Genomic DNA, 13,886 nt, shown 5'->3' with positions numbered 1-13,886 from the left:
AAGTCCTGGCTGATCTGTTAACCCCTCAAGGATAAACTCGGTTACTAAAGAATGGTTTCCTGTATCCATTCTTCTACCAGTTGTGATAGGCTGAGTGGTTCTGGGAAGAGGTTCTTAGACAAACACTCATCTGACAGAATTTAGCGATCCAAGATCTGGGGAATTACATAACTTCTAAATGATGCAGAATTTCTGAAAACCAAGGACATTTTAGTTTAAGACAGCCTTTGATTTGCAACTAACTGGTTACTCTTAAAAACAAGAAGAAACAGAACATAAGGTAAGATCTGTGTTCAAAGGTGCTATTTCTTTTAACAAATGCTCTTTTCTACACAGACCCAGAAAGTGATCCACCATTGAGAACTCTTTTAAGGGATTCTTTGACATCCTTGTTCCTGAGGCTGTAGATAAGGGGATTAAACATGGGAATCACTGTGGTATAAAACACAGAGGCCACCTTCTCCTGTATTATGTCACTGGTAGATGGTTTAAAATACATAAAAATGATGGAGCCATAGAAGACCCCAACAGCAGCAAGGTGTGAGCTGCAGGTACTGAAAGCTTTGGACCTGCCTTCAGCTGAGCGGATGCGTAAGATGCTGGAAAGAATGAAGGCATAAGAGATGAATATGGCTAAAGCACACGCAAATACATTGAATCCAACCAAAATCATCACCAAAAGTTCCTTGGTGTAGTCTCTTGAGCAAGATATATTCAGAAGAGGGAGGATGTCACAGAAGTAATGGTGGATGACATTAGTTCCACAGAAGGATCGACTAGATATGTAGCTGGTGTGGACCAAAGCTCCAATGATCCCCACTGTATATACACTGGTGACCAGTAGAAAACAGATTCTTGGGGACATTGTGACATTGTAGAGCAAGGGGTTACAGATGGCAACATAACGATCATATGCCATTGCTGTCAGCATGTAGGAGTCATCAATACCAAAGAAGCAGAAGCAAAAGAGCTGGACCATACACTCAGGAAAGGAGGTGAAGTTTTTCTCTGACACAAAGTTCACCAACATCTTGGGAATTATGACAGTGGAGTAGCAGAGATCTATGAAGGACAAATTACTGACAAAATAATACATGGGCATGTGAAGCTGAGAACTGACCCTGATTAAAAAGATCAAACCAAAATTTCCCACCATGCAGACCATATAGATCAATAGAAATAGGAAAAAGAGAGGGAGCTGGAGTCCTGGCTGGTCTGTTAATCCCTCAAGGATGAACTCAGTTACAGAAGAATGGTTTCTTGTATCCATTCTTCTCCCAGTTGTGATAGGCTGAGTGGTTCAGGGAAGAGGTTCTTATTAGACAAATACTGTCATCTGACAGAATTTAGTGATCCAAGGTCTGATGAATTACATAATTTCTAACTGACACAGAACTTCTGAGAACCAAGAGACTAAAATCTTAGTTGAAGCCTTTATCAAGATGTTGGTGGTTCATTTGGCTTCAGCTTTTATTGCTCCCATGTAGCATATAGAAGTAAAAATCATTTTGTCTCTGCAAATTGAATCTTAGATTCTCCTATAAATGAAAAATAATCCTTGTGTTATTCAGTCACCTTTAGAGAAACTGTACAGTGAAACTGTCAGATTTTCCTATTTTTTTTTTAATCTTCAGCAACCTATGTTCCCTTCTGATGTCCCAGCGCTTAACCTCTCCCTTATTGGTATCCCCAGGATTCTCCTTTGGCTTTGGCATCTTTAATTTGCTCATTCAGTATCTGACCCCGATCTCACAGAGCTTTGGTTCCCTCCAAGCTTTCTATTTCCCCTCTGAGTTGCTGGTTTTAATTTTCCTTTGTTTTGTGATATATATATATGTACATGTATATGTATATGTATATACACATACATACACACATACATACAATGGAAAATTATTCAGCCATTACAAAGAATGCAATGATATGGATGAAGGTAGAGATTATGATGCAAAGGGAAGTAAATCAGTCAAAACAAGACAAATACCATATGATTGCACTCATATGTGGAATTTAAGAAACAAAACAAACAAGTAAATAGAAAAGAGAGAGAGAGAGAGAAAGGCAACCCAAGAAACAGACTCTTAACTATAGAGACCAAACTGGGTTTCCAGAGGGAGGCACTCAGGGGGATGGATGAAATAGATGAGAGGTATTAAGGAGTGTCCTTGTCAGGATGAGCACTGGGTGCTGTATGGAAGTGTTAAATTACAATATTGTACACCTGAAACTAAAATAACACTGCATATTAACTATACTAGAATTAAAATTATACTGCATTTTATTTCATTTTATTTCAAAATAAAAACATATATATTTGGTTTTATCAACTCATGGATTTTAAAGTTTTGTTATCATACAATTCATTAAATCTCATTTTTTAAAAAAGTATATTCCTCCATGAAATTGTTCTGATTCCATGTTACTTCTACTGTTCTGACTTCTTTCTCCCCAAAGGCACTCTGTGACTCTTTTAGAGCATATAATGTAATTTCTTATAGTATAGTTGTGGTTTAGTCATTGGGAGGTGCTGAAGAGCTGAGTGTACTACATCCTATCAAACTAGATTCCTTTTTACCCATGATCATCTCTTAGTTTTGTGACTCTAAGTTCCTTCTCCTATATAAACTCTAGTTTATTTATCTTAAAACAGAAAATTCATTATATATACATATATATACACATATATATATATATGGTTTCTTCTTTGTTCACCCAACAAAGAATTATTCATAGGTTGACCCATTGCTAGCTCAGAGATGTTGGATAGTAAGTAGTCAGTGTCCTTTTATTAAAAGAGGAATTCCTGAGTAATCCCTGTAATACTACATTACTAATGCTTGTGCAAATTCTCTGTAACCTTCAAAATTCAATATAAATGAGAAATGTTAATATGACTGGACTTGTCATTCAGACAAAAAGCAAGAGTTTGACGTCAGGAGAGTAGGCAAAGAATTATGGAAGAGAAATGATACCCATGCATTACAATCTTTGAGCTCATCTGTCGTGAAGCAAACACTTCCTGCCTGTGCAGCCTTGTCCAAAGAGCACAGGTAATGAGAATTTTAACTGCCTTCCAAACTTCAGTTTCAATTATAATATCTGATCCAAGGTAAATAGAATTAGGGCCACCTGGGCGGCTGAGTAGTTAAGTGTCCAATTCAGCTCAGGTCATGATCTCATGGTTCATGAGTTCAAGCCCGCATCAGGCTCTGTGCTGACAGTTGAGCCTGGAGCCTACTTCAGAGTCTGTGTGTCTCTCTCTGTCCCTTTCCCACTTGCTCTCTGTCTCTCAAAAATAAGTAAACATTTAAAAAATTTTAAGGCAGATAGAATTTAATGACTTACCTGAATATTACCACCAGGTAAAGTGATACTGGGCCTATGTGAGTTTTTTGTTTGGTCTCACATAGAGCATCTTTGTGCACACACACACACACACACACACACACACATTTATAAGCTAACTTTGGCCAGAATCTCACTTATTCTGACAAAATCATGGAGTTGATTCTGCATAAGAATCAAAATATATTGATGAAAGATAATAGCTTAACACCCACAGCAAGCTAACCTAAGCACAGCAAGAAAATAATCCCATTGACTATCAGTCCTCTATTATTGAAGGAAAATTTTATTTGAATCTATTTGGAACTGCAAGAGGTGATTTGAAGCAAAAGTTCCCCTTAGGGGCTTGTCATCCCCATGGTCGGACTCTATAGGGAAGAAACAAAATACGTATTTGTTGGCAATGTAGTGGCATTCCTATTGATCCCTGGGGTGTTTAAAACAAACATCAAACTTTTTCTCCCCAAGTGTTAAGAAGATGAATAATGATTCCATAGTATCAGAGAATGACATATCTGATAAAGGCTTAGTATCCAAATATATATAAAGAAATTATAAGTTCAACACCCAAAAAACAAATAATCCATTTAAAAAACTGACATCAGACATGAATAGACANAATGATTCCATAGTATCAGAGAATGACATATCTGATAAAGGCTTAGTATCCAAATATATATAAAGAAATTATAAGTTCAACACCCAAAAAACAAATAATCCATTTAAAAAACTGGCAGCAGACATGAATAGACATTTTTCCAAAGAAGAAGACATATAGATGGCTAACAGACACATGAAAAGATGCTCAGTATCACTCATCAGGAAAATGCAAATTAAAACTATGGTGAGGTATCACCTCACACTTGTCTGAATGGATAAAATTAATAACATAGGAAACAACAGATATTGGCGAGGATGCAGAAAAAGGGCAACTCTCTTACACTGTTGGTAGGAATGCAAACTGGTGCAGTCAGTTTGGAAAACAGTATGGAGGTTCCTCAACAATTTTTAAATAGAACCACATTACAATCCAGCAATTGCACTGTTAGGTATTTACCCAAAGGATACAAAAATACTGATTCAAAGTGATATATGAACCCCGATGTTTATAGCAACATTTTCAACAATAGCCAGATTATGGGAAAAAAACAAATATTCATCAATTGGATGGATAAAAAGGTGGTGATATATATATAAAGGGCATATATGGTGATTTTATACATATATATAATATATTGCATATATATATTGGAAAATATATAAATATATTACATTTCTCCTTAGCATTTTTTATTTTCTATAACCCAGGCAAACCCATTTCATCATCTGCAAACACAGAAGAACTTTTTATTCTTATCTGAACATTTTAGAGGATAATAAATGGAGAAGAAGAATAAGTGACCTGTTTCCTTTCTGTGATTTCAAAAGGTATAACCTGGGCTTCAAAGGTGTGGGAAGCATATGTCCATGCAATTTTCCAGGTCATTCCCAGTTTCAAATATGTGACATTTTTGCCACCGTATTCACTTCTTTATCAAAGTTTTCACAGCTTTATTGGGGGTAAAACTGACATGCAATAAATTGCACATATTTAAAGTGTACCATTAGGTAAATGTGGTGTATATAACTATGAAACCATCACCAAAATTAAGAAAATGAACATACTGACCTTCTCTGTAATCCTTCACTCTCAACCTTCTTCCACTCACTCTCAAGGCAACTGGGAATCTATTTTCTGTCACTGTTGTTTGCATTTTTGAGAATATTTTACTTACAGAACCATACAATATATATTCTTTGCTTAATTTATTTGGCACAATTATTTTGAGATTCACTAATGGTCTTATGTATATTAATAGTTTATTTTCTACTTTCTTTTTTCTTTATTTCTTTCCCTTTCTTTTTGCATAAGAATGCTTCATTATTTTAGCACTATCAAATTGCCTTCGTATGTAACTTTGTGGAGATCAATTGGCCATCTATGTGTGCATCTATTTTTTAGCTCTTTATTTTACTCCAGTTATCTGTCATTTATCTTGATGCCTATAACACACTGTCCTGTTAATTGTAACTTCAGAATATGTTTTGAATTTTATAATGTAGACCCTTCAGCATTGTTCTTTATCAAAGTTGTTTTGTTCATTCCAGGCCTTTTGTATTTCCCTACGAATTTTAGAAACAGTTTATTAATCCTTACAAAATGCCTACTGGGCTTTTGAATAGGATTGTGGTGAATCTATGAATCAATGTGAGGAAAACTAGTATCATGATAATGAGTCTTGTGATGCAAGAATACAGGATATTCAGGTTTCCTTCAATTTCTCTTAAAAAGGTTTTGCTTATAAACAGTTTGCACATATTTTGCCAGATTTATCATTAAGGATTTCATAGGTTTGATGCTGTATAGACATGGTATTTTAAATTTAAGTTTCCTTTTGTCAATAATTTTGTCAATAATTATTGAAAATGATGGATTATTATGTAATGATTCTGTTTCTTACAATTTGGCAAAACAGAATTGCTATTGACAGAACTTTTGTTTTTCTGTCATTCTCACAGGATTTTCGACCTAAGCTATCACGTATCATTAAAAAGTTTTACTTCTTCCTTTCTGAACTAGTTGAATTGTATTAGTCGATATTTGCATTATTGCTCTGAAGTGTACTTTACCTAACGTCGAAGTGAGTTTCTTGTAGACAGCATAGAGTTGAGTTGGTTTTTTGGCTTTTTGGTGGATAATTGACAATTATAGACCATTTGCGATGAAACTGATTATTGCTATGTTAGGGCTTACGTTTGCCATTTTATTATTTGTTTTGTTTTGTTTTGCTTTTTTCTTCTGTGTGTCTTTCCTCTCTCTTCCTTGACTTCCTGTGGGTTACTATTTTTTCTAGAATTTTCTTAAAATTTTATTTTAGGGGCACCTGTGTGGTTCTGTTGGTTAAGCATCCGAGTTCGGCTCAGGTCAGGATCTCACAGTTGGTAGGTTCAAGCCCCTTATCTGGCTCTGCACTGGTGATTCAGAGCCTGGAGCCTGCTTCGGACTCTGCGGCTCCCTCTCTCTCTCTCTCTCTGCCCCCCTCCCATTTGCACACATGCTCCACTCTGCTTCTCTCTTAAATAAAGAAATAAATAAATAAATAAATAAAACATTTAAAAAGAATTTTATTTTTGGGTCCCTGGGTGGCCTAGTCAGTTAAGCATCCAACTTTGTCTCAGGTCATGATCTGACTGCTAATGAGTCTGGGCCCCTCATTGGGCTCTGTGCTGACAGCTCAGAGCCTGGAGCCTGCTTCAAAATCTGTGTCTTCCTCTGCAACCCCCAGCCTAGCTCGCACTCTGTCTCTCTCTCTCTCTCTCTCAAAATAAATAAACATTAAAAATTTTAATAAAAATTTTTCAAAAGCAATTTTAATTTATTCATAGCAAATAAAATTTTAAAGTAAACATATTAGCTGTTAAAATGTATAAAGATTAAATTTCCATTTTTAAGAAAAAGGAAAAATAAAAGAAATAAAAACTAGAAGAAATAAAACAAGTGCCAATTATATACTTGGACATGAAAATATAATTATTGAAATAGAAATTAATACTTGGATTAAACTCTAAATTGGATATATTGAAGATATATTTAGGGAACTAGACATTATCACTGGGGAATTAGAGAATCAGAAAAATGGGTCCTAAGGATTCACACATCAAGGAGATGTGTTCATATCAGGGAGAGAAAAAATGATTTAAAAAAGCAAAAAGGAAGTTAAGAGACAGAGAAAATAAACTGAGAGCCTTTACTTTTATTCTTTGGGTAAATATCTTGTAGTGCAATTGCTGGGTCATAGGGTAATTCAATTTTAATTTTTGAGGAACCTCTACATGTGTTCCAGAGTGGCTGCACCCATTTGCATTCCCACCAGCAGTGCAAGAGGGGTCCTTTTTCTCCACATCCTCTCCAACACCTATTGTTTCCTGAGTTGTTAATTTTAGACACTCAGACCGGTGTGAGGTAGTATCTCATTGTGGTTTTGATTTGTATCTCCCTGATGATGAGCAATGTTGACCATCTTTTCATGTGTCTGTTTGCCATTTGGATGTCTTCTTTGGAAAAGTGTCTATTCATGACCTTTTCCCATTTCTTCACTGGATAATTTGTTTTTTGGGTGTTGAGTTTGGTAAGTTCTTCATAGATTGTGGATACTAACCCTTTATCTGATGTGCCATTTGTAAATATCTTCTCCCATTTTGTCAGTTGCCTTTTACTTTTATTGATTGTTTCCTTGGCTATGCAGAAGATTTTATCTTGATGAGGTCCCAATACTTCGAAGTCAAATACGAAGTCAAAAAAGTTGCTGCTTGTTTTCTCCTGCAGGATTCTGATGGTTCCCTGTCTCACGTTTAGGTCTTTAATCCATTTTGAATTATTTTTGGGTATGGTGTACAAAAGTGGTCTAGATTCATTCTTCTGCATGTTGTAGCATTTGCTAAAGAGACTGTCTTTTTTCCATTAGATACTCTTTCTTGCTTTGTTGAAAATCAGTTAGCCCTATATTTGTGGGTCCATTTCTGGGTTCCTTATTCTATTCTATTGCTCTGTGTGCCTGTTTTAGCACTAGTGTCATTCTGTCTTGTTGATTACAGCTCTGTAGTACAGGCTAAAGTCTGGTATTGTGATGCCTCCAACGTTGATTTTCTTTTTCAACATTACTTGGCTATTCGAGGTCTTTTCAGGTTCCATACAAATTTTAGGATTGTTTGTTCTAGCTCTGTGAAGAATGCTGGTGCTATTTTGATTGGGATTGCATTTAATGTGTAGATTGTTTTGGGCAGTATTGACATCTTAACAATATTTGTTCTTCCAAACCATGAGCGTGGAATGTTTTTCCTTGTGCCTTCTTCAATTTCTCCCATAAGCTTTCTATAGTTTTCCACTTACAGTCTTTTACCTCTTTGGTTAGGTTTATTCCTAGGAATTTTATAGTTCTTGGTGCAGTTGTGAATGGGATCAATTCCTTGATATCTATTTCTACTTAACAATAAAAAGTATGATGTCAATATATGCTATCACATAGATATACCTTGAAAACATTAAGTCTAGCTAAGTGTAAGAAGCTAGACCCAAAAGGCCATATATAGTATGATTCAATTGACGTAAAATATCCAGAACAGGCAGCTCCACAGAGACAGAAAGCACATCAGTGGTTGCCAGGCTCTGGGGAAAGAGGTAACAAGGAGTAACAACTTACTCCTCTTGGAGTGAAAAAATGCTCTGAAAACAGAGTAGCAATGGTTGCACAAAGTTGTGAATGCACTAAATGCGACTGAGTTGTTCACTTTAAAAGGCTAAAAGTATGTATTTTTCCACACTAAACCACAATATAGTTAAGGTACGTTCAAACTAAGTTTGTTCACAGAGATTGGTCTTTGAGCATTCCCTTTGTCCTGCTAAACTGGTAAAATTCAGTTGTACACATGATGTAATTGCTGGTGCATTAGGTATTATAATTCAACCTAAAAACGTATAAAAGGCATCAACTATTTTCAAGGCTTCATTCTAACCACGTTAGGAAATACAAAGATAAAGCTAGTGGTAGTTTTAAGCCCATGATCCTATATTCAGAGAACTTTCAAACTATGAGTTGAATGAGTATAAAATAAGTATTATACATCATTTTCTTTTTTTTTCCTTTAAAATTTATTTCTAGGAGAGAGAGAGAGACAGCGTGAGCAGGGGAGGGTCAGAGAGAGAGGGAGTCACAGACTGAAACAGGCTCCAGGCTCTGAGCTGGCAGTCAGCACAGAGCCCGACGCGGGGCTCGAATCCACAAACCATGAGATCATGACCCAAGCGAAAGTCGGACGCTTAACCAACTAAGCCACCCAGGCGCCCCTATACATCATTTTCTTAATCTAAAGTTATATATTTATTTTTTATGAGGAATAACACTGGATGACTGAAAGAAGACCTTATTTTTATTTATTTTTATTTTTTTTTCGTTGGCTATTTCATTTTTATTTTTGCATTTATGCTGGTTTTCCATGTTATTTTCTAAAGGCCATTTAGTCTCCCTATGTCTTACAATTCCTTCTAGACACATACATACAGTGTTTATGTTTGTTTTAACATGCTCTTCTGTTGACAACGGAGATCATTGCTTCAAGAGCTTTCTTTTTTAGTGTGGTGATAAAATTTCATGGTAGGTACTGTGTTAGGTGTACAACATATTTTTTTATTTTATTTTATTTTATTTTATTTTATTTTATTTTATTTTATTTTATTTTATTTTATTCAGCTCAAAATACTTTGTGTTTTCTCTTTCAGTTTCTTTCTTAAGCCATTTCAGATACTTGGTTATTTTCCAGATTAATTTTTGTTGAATTCTTCATTCTTTTGACTTCTAGTTACCATCCTGTTTTGAAAAACTTTGATCATTATTCCTTTGAATATTTTTTCCCTTCTCTCCCTCTTTCCATTGAGGACTACAATTATACTTATATTATTAGGCTGCTTGAAACTGTCCCATACTGGGGCGCCTGTGTGGCTCAGTCAGTTAAGCGTCCAACTTCAGCTCAGGTCATGATCTCATGGTTCGGTGGGTTCGAGCCCCACGCTCTGTGCTGACAGCTAGGTCAGAGCCCGGAGTCTGTTTTGGATTCTGTGTCTCCCTCTCTCTCTGACCCTCCTCTACTCTCTCTCTCTCTCTCTCAGAAATAAATAAAACATTTAAAAAATTAAAAAAAAAAAGAAATTGTCCCACACTTCACTGAAGCTCAGCTCATACTATTTTTCAATAGTTCTTCTCTCTGTATTATGTTTAGATTATTTCCATTGCTATGACAGAATTTGCAAATTTTCTGCAGTGTCTAATTTGTTACCTCTCTAATCTAGTGAATTTTTCATGTTAGACTTTGTATTTCAATCTTTAGAATTTTGATTTAGGTGATTTTTTTTATTATCCATATTTCTCATAATGCTTATGGTTTACTTCACCTTTTGAAAATATGGAATATTTCAATTTTTCATTAAAACAGTAACTTTTAATGTCTTTGTCTACTAATTCCATCATTTGTGACTCTTCTGGGTCTTCAAATATTGACTTTTTAAAAAATCCTAATTATAGGCCTTATGTTTGTTTTGAGTTCTCTGTATTTCTGAAATTTTTAAAATTAAAACTTAAATTTAAATTTTTTATTTTAATTCCAGTATAGTTAACATACAGTGTTATATTAGCTTCAGGCGTACAGTATAATGATTCAACAATTCTATACATTACTTAGTGCTCATCGTGATGTATGTTACACATCTGGAAATTTATTCTACAATGCTTTTAAGGGTTTTTTTTGAAAAATTTTATTTTTTCAAGGTTTGCTTTTATGTGATTTGGAGTAGAACTTGATTAGCCTTATTTCTGCTGGTAGTTTTGTTTCACCACTGAGACAAAACCTTTGTAAATATTCTGTTCAATACCCTATGTAACACAAAAGTTTTCCACACTTGCTGGTGGAAATAACAAACTATTTTTAGCACATATACTTTCTAAAGAGTGCTGTATTTTGACAAGTTTCTTTAAAGAGTTGGATCTTGCTCTGGCAGGCAGTTATGTTACTTCTGCATCAGCTTGATCAGTCGATGTATTGTTTTCAGGTTTCTTTATTTTCTCTAGATTAGCTTTACTTTAGGACTAATTAAGCACCCCACATTTAAACCATGACCTTTTGGATCTCTATTAAATGTCCCATATCTTCTCTATTTGGGAATATCAGAACTTGAATGACTTCTAGCTCTAGGCAAGTACTTGCAATGTTTTTACTTACAGCCCCTACTTGTTGTTAAATACTTCAAAGAAAATTTTTTTTGCCTAGGCTTGTGGGATTTCACCCTATGCACTCATAAATTAGTGTTTAGTCATTCATGAAAGACGGTCTCATGTTGATTTCTGTGAATAGCTCCCTTCTCTCTAATGTTTCACCCCCACAAATTCTTGTCACTTTGACACTCAGGAACTCTGACTTCTACCTCATCAATTCAGCACGACTTCCATGCTATTTTTGGAATGATCTTTCTGTGCCACAGAATAGTAACGCCCCAAAGCAGAAAGCTAGAATGAGCATAAGGCTCATCTAATTGTTTTTTCTTCTCTCAGGCATCACGGTCCTATGCCATTTTGTAGAATGTGTATGTATATACATATACATATATATAGCTTCAATTTTTCTGATAGTTTACATGCTTTGTTAAGTTTTGTAGCAGTTATGTTTCATGGATCAATATTTCCTTTTCCATTTGGTTCCTCTGTTATTCCTTTGTGAATATCATTGACAGTATGGTTATTCATGTGCCATAATATGTCTTTGATTCATTGCTCTTTTGCTTGTTTTTTTTTCTTTTTCTTTTTCTTCATTTTAGAAAGAGAAATGGAATGAGAGAAGGGAAGAGGGGCAGAGGGAGAGAGAGAGAGGGTAAGAGAGAGGGGAGAAATCTTAAGCAGGCTCCACACTTAGTGCTGAGACCAATGTGGGGCTCAATCCCTGGGATCATGACCTGAGCCGAAATCAAGTGGGATTGAGTGGGATGCTCAACCAACTGGGCCATTCAGACGCCCCCAGTGTCCTGTTCTTTTACATTTCAATGGTAATAATTCTCACTCCATTGAGCATTTATAGGAACTAAATTAGAAAACCCAAGTGGAATATTTGATATATGGCTAGCATACTGATAAGTATTTTTTAAGTCTTTTAAAAGTAACTTTAATTTACTTTTTAAAAATTATCTAAATATAAAATGATATCTCCCATGTACTAATCAACTGAGATCTTGATGTAAATGTCAAGTAATCCTGTACTTTTATTTTGATATCTGTATTGGCATTCACTTCACAAACTCTCACAAAGCTTGACCTAATGGAATTACAGAAATAAAAAGCCATGGACAAAATTTATGGAATTCTTCCTGGCATCTGGAAAAATTTTATTTATGTTTATCTTATTTATGTATTAGTGTTTTAGATAGAATCAGCAAAATATATAGGAAAAATCTTAAATTTGATGTGAGGTAAATCCTACCTTCAATTACAGTTTCATTGATTTGATATATTGTTAGAGTGTTTCTTTGACCAAACTGGAACTCAATTTCCACATCTGAAAAAAATGGACTATAATATATATCTTGAAGTGTTAATGTGAAGGTTTAATAAAATGATGTATATAAATTTCTTAAAGAGAACTTCTTGGCACATAGTCAGAAATTAAAAAACACAACTAATTTATCCTTTCCTATTATTACTGGTTCTAATACTAATAGTCATGCCATTGTTCTCTTTCACAAATTACTTTTAGAGTTTAATATGCCTCATTCAACAAGCTGTGTTAAATGCCTCTGTTGGTATCAGAATAAGAGCAACAAATAAGTAGAAAACTTACTAAAAGGCAATGAGGAATCTGTTGTTTTGGAGCAGGTATTTTAGATAATCTTCCTTCTCTTCCAATCACCTCCTTCTCATTTTCTTTCCTTTCTTCAAATTATTGTTTGGATTGGAAAGGCACATTTCTCATCCTAAGCTCACTAGGCAAAAGAACAAAAGAATGTTAGAGAAGAGTGCTAAAGTATCTTTTGGTAAACAAAGAATCCAAAACCATACATCAGTAGCAGCTCGGACTTTTTGCATTGATCCCTGGCTGTGCTGCAGATTTCAAAGACCACCTTTAATTTCTGATACTGAAAACAAATGAATTAGTCCCCCTTTCACAGATTCTCCCTGTCTAGCATCTCCACATTCTCTAGCCTCTCATTCACTTTCTCACCTCCCAGCCACGGACTGTTTCTAGATCCAAGACTGACAGGCTTTGTGAGTGATTTCTGATTCACCCACAAGAAGCTTGCCTCCGGTCTCATCCAGAAGCCCTTTTCTTTGACACAGCTTCGTTACATTCCAGAAGTCACACAATGTCACCTGGAGCCATGTGATTGAAGACACTATTTCAAAAACTCCTAGACCATCAAATGGTAGTTTATCTGATGCAGACATTTGAGAGACTAGTTAGATAATCATGCTAGCCAAGATGAGGAAGTGCTAGAGTAAGGGAAAGGGGAAAAGAAGGAGAAGATGTGGGAGGAAGAAAAGAGGAAAAGAAAACAGAATGAGGAACAGAAGGACTAGGCTTTCTGCAAAATGAGAAGAGATAATCCTTCATGGACAGCATAATTTATTAGTTATATAGCCTTGAACAATCCATTTTATGGCTTCAGAACTTTGCTTCTTTAAACATTTTTTTAAATGTTTATTTTTGAAAGTGGGTGAGGAGCGGGCAGAGCGAATGAGAGAAAGAGAATCCCAAGCACTTCCCCTCACTGTCAGTGCAGAGCTCAATGCGGCACTCAAACTCACGAACCACGAGATCATGACCTGAGCTGAAATCAAGAGCCAGACACTTCACCAACTGAGCTACCCAGGTGCTTCCAACATTAGCTTCTTTATCTATACAAGGGGCATTGATAATATTTGTGTCCTAGTAATGTGGTGTTATGAAAGTGTAGTCACTAGTCTCTA

The 13,886-nt window shown here is 35.4% G+C and overlaps 1 protein-coding gene across 1 annotated transcript; it reads right to left on the bottom strand.

Annotated features, from left to right (window-relative positions):
- Positions 1 to 328: 328 nt before the first annotated feature.
- On the bottom strand, positions 329 to 1,270 carry LOC144228561 (olfactory receptor 8A1-like). Its single transcript, XM_077760422.1, has one exon. It carries the CDS (start codon positions 1,268 to 1,270, stop codon positions 329 to 331), a length of 942 nt encoding a protein of 313 aa, XP_077616548.1.
- Between the last annotated feature and the right edge of the window lie 12,616 nt (positions 1,271 to 13,886).

The sequence above is a fragment of the Crocuta crocuta genome, unplaced genomic scaffold (genome assembly GCF_008692635.1).
Source record: "Crocuta crocuta isolate KB4526 unplaced genomic scaffold, BGI_CrCroc_1.0 scaffold335, whole genome shotgun sequence".
In the NCBI taxonomy this organism is placed as follows: domain Eukaryota; kingdom Metazoa; phylum Chordata; class Mammalia; order Carnivora; family Hyaenidae; genus Crocuta; species Crocuta crocuta.
Note: the sequence above shows the minus strand (reverse complement) of the source record. Positions and strands in the feature narration are given on the sequence as shown.